The 15,745-nt window shown below is 53.3% G+C and overlaps 1 protein-coding gene across 1 annotated transcript in view; it reads left to right on the forward strand.

Annotated features, from left to right (window-relative positions):
• Nucleotides 1-15,745, forward strand: part of C9H11orf49 (chromosome 9 C11orf49 homolog) — a 191,603-nt gene that overhangs the window by 170,725 nt on the left and 5,133 nt on the right. Inside the window, 5 exon segments of the mRNA XM_032360166.1 lie at nucleotides 10,058-10,143; nucleotides 11,729-11,924; nucleotides 12,543-12,621; nucleotides 12,623-12,653; nucleotides 15,360-15,423. Coding sequence (XP_032216057.1) covers nucleotides 10,058-10,143; nucleotides 11,729-11,924; nucleotides 12,543-12,621; nucleotides 12,623-12,653; nucleotides 15,360-15,423 — 456 coding nt within the window.

The raw sequence follows: 15,745 nt of genomic DNA on the forward strand, positions 1-15,745 counted from the left end.
CCCCGGAGTTTGGCGGATCTGAGGTGGGGCTCTAAAATTCATAATCCAGAAGTTTCCCAGGTGATGCCGACCGTCTGGGACGACACTGGGAAGAGTACTGACTCAGGGCATCACGGGCCAGTCTCATCCTGGCATTTTATTTTTTTTTTTTAAGATTTTATTTATTTATTTGACAGATTAAGAGAGGGGAAGCGGCAGGCAGAGGGAGAGGGAGAAGCAGGCTCTTCATTGAGCAAGGAGCCCGATGCGGGACTCGATCCCAAGACCCTGGGATCATGATCTGAACCAAAGGCAGCAGCTTAACCGACGGAGCTACCCAGGTGCCCCTCATCCTGGCATTTTAGAATTGATTGCACCCAAAGGAATTACAGTTCCTTCTCTCTCTTATCATCTAAAACACGATTTAGGGGCTCCTGGGTGGCTCAGTGGGTTAAAGTCTGCCTTTGGCTCAGGTCATGATCCCAGGGTCCTGGGATTGAGCCCCGCATCGGGCTCTCTGCTCAGTGGGGAGCCTGCTTCCTTCTCTCTCTCCGCCTGCCTCTCTGCCTACTTGTGCTCTCTGTCTGTCAAATGAATAAATAAAAATATTTTTTTAAAAAAAAGGTAGGTGTTTAAAAAAAATAAAAAAATAAAAAATAAATAAAGCACGATTTAACTCACTTCTTACTGAAGGCCAGATTCCCTGGTGAGTAATACATGTTTAACCGGGAACCTCTTTTATCATGGTTATGTGCTAAATACACACAAGCTCCTAAAGAATCAACTCACCCCCGTTTAAGAGGGTCATTTTCAGCTGGCCGCTGTGTCACAGAAGCTGGATACCTAACTGTGAGGGACTCGGGTGCTGGAGCCAGACAGCTCTGAACCCAAATCCCAGTTCCTTCACTTCCTGGCCTATGACACAGAGCAATTTCTCTAAGCCTCAGTTTCTTCATCTGTAAAATGGAAACAATGATAACACCTGCCCCATAAAATAGTTTTTAGGACTTAATGAAATAATGCATGTAAAATGCCTGTCACATGGCTGTCAAAAAATATCACCTATTTTTAAAAATTATAATGAATGAATAGGGAGTGATAGCCAAATTCATTGTTCAAATGTTTCCTGAGCATCTGCTATCTTCCAGACTTAACGCTATGCATGGAGAAGACCACTTTATGCTTTCTTGGTGTCTTTCTTTATGCCTTTGCCTGGCGATATCTTTCTGCCTAGATGTCTTCCCCAGCTTGCCCCCAAAAGGTCTTTTGCCAAAACAGGCCATCTTTTCCGTCTCCATTGTTTCATTCACCAAATATTTATCAAGTGTCTCTTATGTGCTGGTCATTATGCTTGTGGAGAGGCTAACGGCAGGCAAATTAGATGTCATTCTACGCCTCAAGGATCTTACAAGCTGACAGAGCCACAGACCTTAAGTAAATGAAGTGCCAAGTGCTGTAGGAACATACACAGAGGAGACGAGACCTAACCTGGGGAATCATGAAAGGCTTTTCCGGGAGGAAGAGATGTTGAATTTGTGGCCTAATGGATTAGTAAGAGACAAACACATCCTAACAGCTATCAAGACTTAGTTATGAGGCCATCGTAGCTAAGATAGTATGGTCCTAGAGTAAGGACAGACAAAGGCATCATAGCAGACCAGAGCAAACCCACACATTTATAAAAACTTGATAATATAAAAAGGTATTATTGCAGAGGAGTAGAGGAAAAGATAATTCAATAAGCATTGATGGGGCAATTGGTTACTCATATAGAAAAAAATAAAGTTAGCTTCCTATTTCATATCATATTCAGAAGCCACTTTCACATAAATGACAGACCTATGTGTGGAGGGAAAAACTATACTTACAAAACTTACAAAAGAGAGGAAAATATATGTATGGCTAGCAGGTAAAAGAATTCTTAAGATCCAGAAAGTTAAGGTGCACCTGGGTGGCTCAGTCAATTAAGCGTCCTACTCTTGGTTTGGGCTCAGATCGTGGTCTCATGGCTCTTGAGACTGAACCCCACGTGGGAATCTGTGCTCAGTGGGGAGTCTGCTTAGATTTTCTCTCCCTCTGTCCTCCCCCCTGCCCTCTCTCTCTCTGAAATAAGTAAATGAATCTTAAAAAAAAAAATGATTTAAAATTTTCTGCTCAATGAAAGCGTAAACAAAGTTGAAAGATAAGCCAGAGACTAAAAAAGGATATTTTGGTGTATAATTAACAATAGACTGGTATGCAGAATTGTTAGTCTAAAAAAGTTTTTATGAAGAACTCCTAAAAATCAATAAGGAAAAGACAAAGAGGTTGAAAAATTATCCAAACCATTATCCAAGGCCTATCTGAGCAGGCGCAGAAAACCCTCACAACTCCTAAGCATATGCACACATTTTCATGCCCAAACTCACTAGGAATTAGGGAAATGCCAACTAAATCAAAATGCCACCTCACATCAAATGACCAAAGTTTTAAATTCCAAAGTCTGGTAGCACAGGCATTGGGGAGGTTGGCGAACTCTCAGAAAGTGCTGGTGGGGTACAAATTGGTCCCAGCACATTGAGGCAACTTAAGCAAATCTAAGAAAGTTCACAACTTTTTTTTGTTGTTGTGGTGGGTGCCTGGGTGGTTCAGTCGGTTTAGCATCTGCCATTGGCTCAGGTCACGATCCCAGGGGCCTGGGAGGGAGCCCTACATCAGGCTGCCCGCTCAGCGGAAAGTCTGCTTCTCCTTCTCCCACTCCCCCTGCTTGTGCTCTCTCTCTCTCTCTGTCAAATAAATACAATCTTAAAATAAATAAAGTAAAACAAAAGGGATGGGTAGGATGAGGCCGGGAGTGATGGAGGCAGGAAGAGCAGTGGGAGGGAAATAAGCGCCTGGAAGAGATGCCAGGCTATCACCAGTGATGACCTAGAGGAGCTTCAAGAAGCCAGTGGTTCTGGAGTTTGAGGAGTCTGGGGACCAGAAGAGGAAATGAGGGTCCTACGAGGCCATGCATTGGATTTGGCATTCATCCTAAGAGCGTGAAACAGTTGGCCCCCAGCAGCCGGGCTCCTTGGGAGGGGCGGGGATAATGGGGTTGAAATGGCCGAGCCTGGGCCTTCAAGCTCTGCCAGGGAGAAACAGCACGGGGCCTCAGTTTCCCCGCCCAATAGCAGGCAAGTGCTCTACACTGCGAACAAACCCCTCCGGGAGTGGCAGAAGGGACAGCGCCCCCAGTGGAAGGTGTGACTGCCACTAGACAGCACAGAGCCTCCGTGTTCTTTCCGGGTGCAGCTGCGATTAGGGTCAGAGACCTGTGTTGGAATTTTCAGCTCTTGCATTTTGACCTGTGACCTTGGCCAAGTTTCTGAATCTTTCTGAACCTGTGTGTTCTCAGTGAGGATACTTCTTGAGCTCACCTCCTAGGATTGATATGAGAAGAAATGACAGCTGTATGTTCCTTACTGTTAAGGGTGTCGCTAACGGACACAGTAAGGCCCTAATGAATATTAACCATTGTTGTTCGATTGTCCGCGCTCTCTGGATCAAGCTGCTTAGGCACTGCCAGGCAGGTGGGGTTCGGGATACCCTAGAGGTGCAGGCTAAAGCCAGGGGAAAGCAGGGACCCAGACGACCCTGGCAACTCATGCAGTATGAGGGTGCACCCCCCACGGACCAGAATAGAGATGACCCAAAGGAAGTGTCCCTGGAAGCCTCAGCAGCAGCTTCTTCCCCCCAGCCGCAGGAGGTGGCCCGCACATGGTTTCATCCTCACTCGGGGATCTGAAGGCACAGCCCGCCGATGCACCGTGAGTCCCAGCACGCTGGGGGACCCGCTTCACCCATGACAGACCCCGGGCGTCTGACCTCCAAAAGACGTGCCTTCATGGATGGTGGCTCTTCTTTCTGGCTGAGGACCGGCTTCCCCCCAAAGTGGGCTCGAAACTAGATAGCTGGCTTCCGCCCGACAGCCTCCGTGTGGCTGGGCACTGGTAGCACTCGCTTCCTCCAAGCTCTATTTTTATTTGCTATTTTGAGCTCTTCCAGCACCTTCAGCCAACTGGAATACACTTATTGATAGCAACTCACGCTTATTTTGAGTGTTCATTACACACAAAACACAGTGCAGCCTCATATGGACTTTTCACCAGGATCCTATGAAGTGGGAGCTGTGATCAGCTCCTCTCTTCAGACGAGGACACAGATGCTCAGAAAAACACGATAATGGGGCCTGGGAGCAGTGGAGCTGGCCTCCCTTCCCCCGGCTGCTGGCAACGCAGATCTCCAGGCAGGCCGGGGCAGCTCACACCATGAGTCCGGGGACACTGACCCTTGGGGTGAACAGAAAGTTGGCAAGTCAGTAGGTTCGGACTGAAAGCTGTCGCTTCCTCGGTGCCCACTTAACCCCGGTCCCACTTAACAGCCCGTCCCAGCTGTTGGAAGTAGGCAAGGGAGGGAGAGAAGGGCCAGCCCTCTCGGGGTTAGCCCTGACCCTGCCAAGTGTCCCTTCTTCATTCCAGAAGGTTGCCTGCCCCAGACTCCACCCTCCACATGGTTCCACTCAGAGCGCACCTGAACGGCACTGCCTTGACATCTCTCCCACAGCCCCCTCTCCAGACATGTGGCACGGCCTGCAAGGAACCTTCCACAGTCCGTACACACTCTTGTTGGCAACGGTTCCCTGTTGACTCCACCTCAAAGCAGTGGCCGCCAGGCTTCTCCAGGTGTCAGAGCAGCTGGCACGTTAGCAGGAGGCCTCTGGCGGCGAGGGGTGCGGAGCCAACTGCCATCAACTGGAAAACAGCACATGGGGATGACCTGGTTTCCAGGCGATTCCTTCATGAGCCCTCTGGCAGCAGTGACAAGTGTGAGCCCAGGCTGAAGAAGCTGCCTGTGGGAAGCAAGGCCTACAACCTGGGGCAGTCCCTGTCACCAAAGACAAAGACAGGCCTGTCACCTCCTGCCTGCTTTTTCCCACAGTTTTGCCAAGATTCCACTGCCAGAGACCCAGAAGTTTTCATGGGTCCGAGCATTCATTTGGAGATGGACAGTGCAACATGTAATGTTTCTAAAAGCTTCTTTGTGTAAGTCTCTGAGGCGTTTCTGCAGCCACGGGCCCTCCAAACAGCAAATTACGGAACCAGCACTGACAGAAAAGCTGCTCGTTCTGTCCCACCCTTGGGACCACACACTCTGTCCTAGCTGGAAGAAGCTCCTTTGTGCTTTGGGGAAGTAGGAGCCACTGCCACAGGCCGCTCACTCCTTCACAGAGCAGCTGTAATCACAGAGCTGAACAGCTGGAAGGTCATCTAGGGCCGGACTTCAGGTCTCTGTCACATCTTCCTCAGAGGCCGGTCTTCAAGAGTCAGGTCTCAGGTCGCCTGGGCGTCTGGCTCTTGGCTTCAGCTCAGGTTACGATCTCAGGGTCATGGAGGCCTGCTTGGGATTCTCTATGTCCCTCTCCTTCTGCCCTCCCTATAAAAAAAGAAGAGTCGGGTCTCAACCCACACTTCTTCCTGAGTCTTTGCTCCTAAGCTGAAGGATCTACATGCAGTCATCTGTCTGACGCAGTGGTTTGGGACTCGCCGCCCCTGTCCCATGACCCTAGCTTGTTCCTCTTCAGTGGACTCTTCAGACTGAATGGCGAATCCAGATGTCAGCTGGCCAGGGGAAAGGAAAAGAGAACCGTGGCCCTCCCCACGCATGTATTCATGTTTTCCTTCATTCGACAAATATTTGCCAGGCGCCTACTATGGGCCCTGCACGTGCCAGACCCTGGAGTCAAGCCACGCCTGAGGGACACAGGTGTGAGCAGGTGGAACTCAGAGTCCCGGGGCGAAGAGAGACATGAACAGGACGAGGAGGTCCCGGGGAACTGCGGAGGCTGGTAGCAGGGGGGGCCTACCTCTGCGTGTGGAGTGGGGAAGCCTGCAGGCTCCGATGCGAAGAAGGAGTGGGCTTCAGGTAGCAGCAGGGCAGGGGCCCTGGCTGCTCGGAAGGTATGGAGGAAGGAAGGAGCACTGGGAAGGCTGTCACGGGTCAGTATGACCAGAATCCAGTGGGAGAGGCTGCCTGTGGCCTCCAGGACACCTAGAGGGATGAGGGGAGCCAAGGAGTAGATCTTGTGGGCTCATGAGCCAGATTAAGAATGCCGGATCCTGTTCTAAGGTCAATGGGAAGCCCATGAAGGACTTTAAACAGAGTTGTGAAGTGGTCAAAATCGCACTTTTTAAAAAAGATTTTATTTATTTATTCGACACAGAGAGAGATCACAAGTAGGCAGAGAGGCGGGCAGAGAGAGAAGGGGAAGCAGGCTCTCCGCTGAGCAGAGAGCCTGATGCGGGGCTCCATCCAGAGAGCTGAGATCATGACCCGAGCCAAAGGCAGAGGCTTAACCCACTGAGCCACCCAGGCACCCCTCAAAACCGCATTTAAAGAAAAAGTTTTTGTGACCACAGTGTGGCTAGTCAACTACAAGGAGGCAAGAGTCGCGGCAGGAAGCCAGGCAGGAGGTCATCCAGTGGAGCACAAGAAAGACGTAGAGGTGGGCTTTGGAGGGGGCTGTGGACCTGGTGACTGATTGCTGTGGAGGCAAGGGAGGCCGCTTCCAGGAAGCCCGCAGGACTTAAGGTCTCAGGCTGAGCGGAAGAGGGAGCGGTGTTGCTGTCCCTGAGAGCTGAGATCCAGGGGGATGTTTGGGCAGCCAGTCACACAGCCCGCAGTTGAGAAAATCCCTCGTCCCCTGCACAAGCGCTGCTGGGACCCAGCCACATGTCCCTCAGAAGGAGAAAGATACCCCCGCCATGGTCTGCTTCCCCCAACCAGCCCGCCGATCCCTCCTGACCAGTGTCCACCAAAGCGCTGCCCTGCTCCCACGGAGCCTGCCACACGCACATGGTGGGTCTCCTGCCCTCTGACCGCTGCCCCCTTCCCCAGCTGCCCAACTGAAAAGAGGCTGCTAATGTTTCCAGTTAAGAATGGCCCCGGCAGGGCGCCTGGGTGGCTCAGTGGGTTAAGCCGCTGCCTTCGGCTCAGGTCATGATCCCAGAGTCCTGGGATTGAGTCCCGCATCGGGCTCTCTGCTCAGCGGGGAGCCTGCTTCCCTCTCTCTCTCTCTGCCTGCCTCTCTACTTGTAATCTCTGTCTGTCAAATAAACAAATAAAAAAAAAAAAAAAAAAAAAAAAAAAAAAGAATGGCCCCGGCAGAAGGCTGCAGGCCATTCCGAAGCTGGAAGGGCGGGCCCTGTTTGCAGCTTCTAGTCCTCTCTGCGGCTGAGAGAGGAAGATGCTTATGGCAATTGGCTTCAAAGCCCTGGTGTGGCAGGGCCTGTCTCGGGAGCATGCTGATTAGCAAGAATTACAACTTCTGGAATTAGACAGTGGTCATGGTTGCACAACTTCGTGAACATACTGAAAAACACCGTGCGTTTTTAAGGGGGAACTTTATGGTATTTGAATTGTATCGCAATATAAATGAAGAAATAAAGAAAGAAGGAATACATTGCTATAAACAGGAGCACTGGGTCCAGGTTGATGATAAAGAAGAGAAGCCAAGTAACATCTTCAAAGGCTTTGGCTCCCCTTCGCGGTTTCCTGCTTGGGGACGTTCTCAGCCCAGTGCTCTTCCCTAGTAATTAACTTCAGGCCATTCGGGTTCTTAGCTGTCCTGGGGGTAGGGCAGGAAGGAAAGGTCACTGGCTTCCCTCCGCAGGGACCTTCTTCTTCTCTGATTGTGCCTGGGTTGGAAAAGCTTTGCGGCGGCTCTACCCCACCCCCACCCCGAGCGCTCCGGGAGAGCTCGCTTGTCCTCTGTAGTTTGGATGTCTTTGTAACCACAGCCTGCCCTACCTGCCTTATCTCTGACCTCTGTCGCCTCTCCCTCCCCATCCAGATATCAGAATCTGGGCTTTGTGCCCTCTCTCTCTCTCTCTGTCTTCTCCTTTCTGCCTGCCTGGGTTCTCCTAAGTTAGGAGAAATGGGGGCAACTACCTGGGCTATGTGGCTCAGCACTTGGTCCCAGCAGCCACTGATGGAGGGACCAGGGCGCCCCCTGGTGGCTACCAGCAGCATTGCTTCTGTCCACCCTCCGTCCTTGAATTTTTTTCCAGTTGGAATTTTAATGTTCAACTCTCCTGGATGGGCAGATTTTTTTCTTCCCCAAGAGATACATGAGAAATATTAAGGCCTTAAAATATAGGTGGAAAGAAAGAAAATAAGTTAGCCACATAGATTAAGAAATAAAATGTTAATGATTCTATTCTGTATCTTTATTTTATTTTTTTTTTAAGATTTTATTTATTTACTTGAGAGAGAGACAGTGAGAGAGAGCATGAACGAGGAGAAGGTCAGAGAGAGAAGCAGACACCCCATGGAGCTGGGAGTCCGATGCGGGACTCGATCCCAGGACTCCAGGATCATGACCTGAGCCGCAGGCAGTCGTCCAACCAACTGAGCCACCCAGGTGTCCCTGTATCTTTATTTTAAAGGAGGCAGTGTGAGGGGCACCTGGGTGGCTCAGTCGTTAAGCGTCTGCCTTTGGCTCAAGTCATGATCCCAGCGTCCTGGTATGGAGCCCCATGTCCAGTACAGCTCCCGGCTCACTGGGGAGTCTGCTTCTACCTCTGCCTCTGCCCCTCCCCGCTCTTGTAGGCACGCACTTGCTCTCTCTCAAATAAATAAAAATCTTCTTTAAAAAATAATAAATAAATAAAAGAAGCAGTATGACCTAATGGAAAGTACCATGGCCTGTGGAGTAGAGCAAACTCCCCAGCTATGTGGTCTCGCCAAGCTGACTTCTCTGAGACTTAGTCCCTTCACATGTGAAATGTACATAATTACAAGACCTGCCTCATAGGAATGTTGTAGAATAAAAATTAATATAGTTAAATACCTCGCACAAGGCCTGCCATGAAGTAGGTACTCAGTACGGGTCCGCTATTCCTATCGTTGTCTTTACTATGACTAAAGACTAGATGGAGGAACGCTTTCTCTCTTCGGGGACCCCCGGAAGCAGGGCCCGCCGCCTCGCACAGCTGCAGGGGCCCCTGATGTTCTCCCCTCTCTACTGGCACCCCAACCCCCAGAGGTGTGCAGCGCCGGCTCTCTCTGAAGCCGATCCAGGTGCCAGGTTGGGGATCCTCTGACGCAAGGCAGTGAAGGGAGATTTCAAAAAATACACGAAGACAGCAAAATAAAACAACTTTGCAAAACAGGGAAGATGAAGCCAGGAGGGCCCGTCAGAAACAGATTGGGGGCCCCGCTCCCCTTCAGGAGATCAGTTTGGCGCCCTGCCTGGCACCTAGATAGAGCCCAGCGTGTGCTAATTTCCTTCCCTTCCTATGCCCTCTTGCATGCGGCCCAGAGCAGGGTATGAACATGGCCTTGGTCTGATCATTTAGTCATCGGATGGTTTTCTTCCTAGGAGGTGGGAGGGCCTGGACAGGAACACCCAGAGAGTGGTCCCCTTGGGGGAGCAGACAGCAAGGAGCTGCACAGCTGCCCCCCCCCCCCCCCCGGCTTCACAAGACAGGGTGTGTCTCTGACCCTCACAAGTGCAGAGTGCCCAGCAGCTCTGTCCCCTCTTCCCTTGTCTGCCATCCCTGTCCCAGGACAGAGGTGCCTGAAGTTGTTTGGGCCCTTGGTAGCTTTTTAAATCTCGGTGCCACTTGCCAAGACCTCTTTAAGCTTCCTGGCTGTTCTTTTTGCCTTTCTGCTCAGCTGTATTTATTCTGAACTAAATGGTCCTCGCTGCAGGATGAAAGGATTTACTGCTTAAGTATATGAAAAGAAATCTTGGCTGCATGGCAGCTGCACCCTCTCTTTGCTGCCCCCCTCCTCCCTCCTCGTGCTCCAGCCACTAGCTGGTGCCACAGAGACGGAACTGGGAGCCTGCCCTGGACCGTGTGGTCGGTGCGGTCTGGTGGCAGAGCCCCGCTGATGGACAAGTGAAGTGATGGGGAGGAGCTGGCCTTTGGGACCCCTCTCCCAATGTCTTGTCATCCCCAAAAGACGGAGTCCCAGAAAACAGCTCACTCACTTGCTCCCCATCCCCCACCCCCCACACACATTCGCTCACGTTTTCTCCCTCTTTCCCCCTCAGGATCGTGCTCATGGATGACGCCATGGACTGCCTGATGTCTTTTTCAGATTTCCTTTTTGCCTTCCAGATCCAGTTTTACTACTCAGGTGAGAACCTTCCAGGGCCCCATGTGGGCTCCTGTCAGGGCCCTGTCTGCCTGTCCTACCCTGGTGTCCTTAATATCTGCTGTCTGGCGCACCCATGGATCCCCCCACTGCCGCTGGTGGCGTGATTCACCGTGGGTCACGGACAGGATGTCTCGTCCCCACTGGTGGTCACAAGATTCGGTCTGCACAGCCGCCTCCCTCTGCCCTCTCGAGACATGGAAAGGCACAGCGCTTCCAGGTGGCAGCGGCAAAGCGGCCTAAGTGACAACGACAGTAACTGGAACCGTGCACACTGCGCTGACGTCCACGCCACGTCCACGGTGTGTCAGACATTCCCTGTGTGCCCGGCATAGCCCTGACTTTAGTGCTTAGGACAGCCCTAGCAGATAGGTCCTCTCAGAGACCCGCTTCGGGGTGAGGAGCCGAAGTCGCAGAGCTGGTAAGTGGGGGAGCCCGGACCTGAACGGAGGGCTCCCTCCGAAACCAGGGCTCCGGGCCGCTCTGCGCCGGTACTGCCGGCAAAGGGCTCTCCTTCGGCCCTGGCTTGTGTGTGCGAGCACACATTTCCCCACCTGCACAGCTTTTCATAAGCAGACACCAGCCCTGTCTCCCCCGCCCGTACTGCTCCCCATACACAGCGGCTGTGTCCTCACATCCCTTCTGGAATCAGGTATCACAGAAACAGAGGAATAAATACAAATGCACACCAGCTCCCACGGCGCCCACGGCGACATCACATGTGATGCTGGGTTCAGAGGTTGCTGCCTATGTCCGTCAACAGACTTGTTTAAAATGGGCTCTTCAGTAAACAGAAGGCTGTCCTTGGAGCCTGGACTCCCTGCCAGCTGGTGGCCCCAGCCAGCCTTGGCCTCACTCAGGCGCCACATTCTGTTTTCTTGATGGTGGCCCAAGGGCCTGGTCCGGCAGGGGCTGGAGCCTGGGGTCTCACCACCTGCTCTCTGCAGCTGCAGCACCGACTTCCCAGTGCTCGGGAGCTCCTGGACCCTGGAGAAGAGCTGGGAGAATCTTCCCCACCTGCCTTTCAAATGCTTAATAAGTTAGCAGCTTGAGGCTTTCTCTTCTACGCTGGCCTTCCCCCACACCTTCTTGGGGCAGAGAGGCAGGTGGCCTCACAGCCAGATGGAGCGAGTGTGCACAGGCCCACTCTCTAAAAGATATTTCCAGCACTTCACGTGTGCCCAGCACTGTGCTAGATACTAGGGCACAAAGGGGACAAAGCACAACCCCTACCTTTATTCAAGGATCTTCCACTCCAGCAAGGCAGAGCAAATACCCAAAAAACAAGGGAGTACAGGGTGCCTGGAAGGTAGGGAAGAGGGCATCTGCCTGGTCTAGGAGCAGCTGCCCCAAGGAGGGGACGCTGGGCCAGAAACACACAGCGGTGTCACCGCTCCTAAGGGCGCTGGTCCCAGGAGGTGGAGGACTCTTGCTCCCACGCCACCATGCGCGAAGCGTTGAGGCTGGTCGGGGACTGAGGGAGAGGAGGACGGGCGGACGCAGCGAAGGGACCCCGCGGGTCATCCTTGCCTGACCTGTGCCCCCCCCCCCCCATCGCGGTATGCAGAATTCCTGGAGAGCGTGGCCGCCATCTATCAGGACCTGCTGGCGGGCAAGAACCCCAATACGGTGATTGTGCCGACGTCATCCAGCGGGCAGCACCGTCAGCGGCCCCCTTTGGGTGAGGCGAGCCTGCTGGAGGGAGTGGAGGCCTCGCTGTTCTCCCAGTGCCTGGAGAACTTGTGCGACCGGCACAAGTACAGGTGAGAGATGGGTGTGGGAGCCCCACCACAGCCCCAGGGACTGGGCTGCGGGCTCTGGAACGGATGTTCCGACTGGCCCCCGGCTGCCGGGGCCCTGGATGGTGGCACAGTGCCGTCTGCCCCAGACCAGGCTGTGACTGGGCGAACGGCTTCCCGGGGGGCTCCCTCGGGGAGGGTCCCTCCACGTGGTGGGACGAGCTGTAGATGACCAGCCTGGCCCCCTTCTCCTTGCCAGGAGAGACACTGGCCCTGACTTTTTAGAGAGAAAGGGACAACATTCACTGCAGAAAGACTTCCCTCGACAGAAAGGGAGGGTGACACTGCTCTCTGCGGCACAAGGTCTCCTTAGAGACCGAGCAAGTTTGGGCCTCCTCCAAGAAGAGGCTGCCTCTCATTGCCTTTTCGCCATTCCTTCCTCCCACACCCCGACTGAAAGCACCAGCTCGGGGCGCACCAGCTCTTTCTCTTACCCAGTCAAGCCCTTGCTTCTGGACATCTGCCATGCTCCCCCAGGGGTTTAGGGCCCCGGAGCAGACCGGGTCCCTCAGTCCTGATAAAAAGATGGCAGTACGGACTTGCTGGTCTTTGAAGCTAGCCTCTTGCATTATCCTTTTCCAGCTGTCCACCCCCAGCACTTGTCAAAGAGGTACTAAGCAACGTTCAGAGACTGACCTTCTACGGATTCCTTGTGGCTCTTTTCAAAGCATCATGGAATCAATCAAGCCCTAGGTAAGCCAGAGCCAGCCACGGCTAGCCTCCCCTCTCCTCCCCTCTCCTCCTCCTAAGCCACGTAGGACCTGGGGGCTATTGGCAGACATGGTCCGTACAGGAGGGGGGCATCACCATCTCCACCCTGACTTCTCAGGTCAGCCTCGGAGGCCTGGGGAGCCAGAACGTGCACAACAGAGACCGTGCCCTCCTGGGCCTCTCACACTCCAGTGGGAAGGGACAGCCTTCCCCACCCAAGTCCCTGCCCCAACATGAAGCAGCCTCTCGGTGGCAGGGGTGTGCCCGGCCCCTCCCCATAGAATCCCCAGCTCTGCTCTGGGGAGTGGCCTGCAGGTTGGGCAGACACAGGGCTATTTACTCAGTGGCTTTGGAGATTATATATCAAAGAAACCTGAATCCCATTTGTAAGCAGGGCAAAGGTGTGTCTGAGGCGGCCTTTTTTCCCAGCTGGGGAAAAAAATGATTAATCTGAAAAGGAGCAAAAAATAGGGGGAGAGGCCTGCGCTGGCCCAGTTTTTCCTGTCTGTCGTTTCTTCCTACTGGTCGGCCTTCTCCGCCCACACTGCTCTTCTCCCTCTCACAGCTGCTGCTGCCCCATGGGAAGAGCCCCCTGCAGAGCTGGAAGGGTTATTTGTCTTCCTCTTCCAGAGTATCCAGGTGTGCCTGAGGCCCGTTTCCGGAGTCCCAAAGCACACATAGCCTCCCCTTCCTTCTGCCAGTGGAGAGAAGGGCATCAAGGGAAGGAAACTGAACAGTTTTAAATGCTAACCGCAGTAGACCAAGTTGCTTTAGGTCTTTCCTGATACAAAGCCTGCTGGGGATGCAGGCAGGAGTGCAAGCCCCAGCAGGACTGACTGAGGCCCACTGAGGCACCAGGCTGCCTAGCAGCGTCCTTTTGCTGAACTGATGCTCTGGGTGTGCACAGTTCTAGGGACCCCTCAACTAAGTGATGCTGGTGGCCCAGGGCGCTGACTGGACCGGAGTAGAAAGGCCGTCAGGAGTGAGGGGGCAACAGGTGGGACTGGCTTACGCTTCCTTTCACACCGGGGTAACTCAGCCCCCTCCCTCCCCTTCCACCAGTCAGCACACAGGAAGGAAAAGGAAAAGCAACTAGTACAGGATCAAGCCTGGACAACCTCGTGCCCTCACTTTTCCTAGGGTTTTAAAAAGGGCGATCACTCCGTCAACCACTTTTCCTGCTGCTGGGTCGAGTGGGAGATGGGGCATCTGCCCTCCCCCGCATCTCCAGTGTGAGGAAAGCCGTCTGGAGATACTCGGGGCGCAGCCAGCTGTGGAGAGGGGTTGCCCTGTTCCCTTAGTCCTCAAGGCACTCACACACACACGCACGCACGCACACAAAATGAGGCGGCTCGGGGAACGTAGTTTGAAAACCACTAACAGCAAAAGCAGGCCAGGAGGCATCATCTGGGATGCTTTGGAAAAGCAGGGACTTGAACTAAAGCCACGTGGGTAAGTTTAAGATTGAGGCTTTCTACAGACAGCACTGCTAGCTGCCAGAGCGACATTCTGACCACGAGCAAGCTTCTCCCTCAACAACCTGCAGACCTCAGCTCCACCTGCCCTCCACTGTTAACAGCTCCAGTGAGAATCCAGACCACCCCCTCTTGCCTTTTCCCTTTAGTCTGTAGCTGAGAAAACCAGCTCAGAGAGAGTCATGGCCGGGCAGACAGGGGCTGCTCCCGGCCTGGCGGCTCCTGGCCACGCAGAAGAGTTAGGTCCGGTTCTGACCCAGCCTGCTCTTCTCGCCGCTCAGAGCCTCTGAGGAGCTGAGGCAGCATTTTTGACCATACTGTCTCTAAGTGGGCTCCCTCTGATCTGGGGGGACACAAAACTGGCTAATTTCTGATTTGGGGGATTAGCTGGACATACTCTGTATCTCTGGCCCCCAGTACCTGGGGCCTCAAGGAAGGAACTGAGCCACCAGCACCAGCCTACAACCCACCACCCAGTCCTGGAAGGGGACAGCCCTGTGTGTACAGTGACCTTGAGGTGTGGGGACGTCTCATAGTTGTGGTTCCTGCCCCAACCTGAAGAGGGTAGGCGTGGGTTCACTAAATTTATCTAGCAGTAGCCACAACTTCCTGCCCCCATAACAGTTCTCTTAAAACTTAAGAGCTCTTTCCCTTGAACAAGTCATGGGAATAAAAGGCACAGCACAGAGATTATCGTCAATGACACTGTAATAACGTTGTGTGGTGACAGATGGTAGCTGCCCTCGTGGTGAGCTCAGCTTAAGAAACGGAGATGGTGAACCCCAGAAACTAATAGACATTCCATGTCCACTGTGCTCAAATTTTTTTTTTAAAGATTTTATTTATTTATCAGAGAGAGAGAGGGAGAGAGCGAGCACAGGCAGACAGAACGGCAGGCAGAGGCAGAGGCAGAGGGGGAAGCAGGCTCCCTGCTGAGCAAGGAGCCCGATGTGGGACTCGATCCCAGGATGCTGGGATCATGACCTGAGCCGAAGGCAGCTGCTTAACCAACTGAGCCACCCAGGCGTCCCACTGTGCTCAAATTAAAAAAAAAATTCTAGAAAGAGCACTTCTCAGATCTTTTAGATGAGCCCTCCCAGGGTCAGCAAGGCAGGTAGACCTGAAGGTGAGGGCCCCCTGCTGGGAAACTGTCGACCTGAGCCTTGCCTGAAAGACACTCAGATTACTTCTGTGGCCCCCAATTATTTCGCAGGAGCTTTGCCTGACAAAGGGGACCTGATGCACGACCCAGCCATGGATGAGGAGCTGGAACGGCTGTAAGTGTCAAGTGGGGAAGTGCTGCCCCCTTGTGGGGGAGGTCATCTGTCCCTTGGACATGGCCATGCCTTGTTCTGGGTCACACAGCGAAATGTGTGCAACACGCCAGTCAGTCAGCGGTCTGGGCTCCAGCAGAGGCCTGAGGTGGCCTCTCTGAGTCCTTTGGGAATAGAGCCCATGGTTTCATCCAAATGCAAGAGCGAACGTGGAGGTCCAGGTCTTTAGACAGGAGGCCCCCAACTGCCCTCTGGGCTTTTTCCCTCCTTCAGGCTGGCCCAGATCCCAGGCCTGGTCAACTCGGCCACTGCCAACCCAGAGGCT

Source organism: Mustela erminea, chromosome 9 (genome assembly GCF_009829155.1).
Source record: "Mustela erminea isolate mMusErm1 chromosome 9, mMusErm1.Pri, whole genome shotgun sequence".
Classification (NCBI taxonomy): domain Eukaryota; kingdom Metazoa; phylum Chordata; class Mammalia; order Carnivora; family Mustelidae; genus Mustela; species Mustela erminea.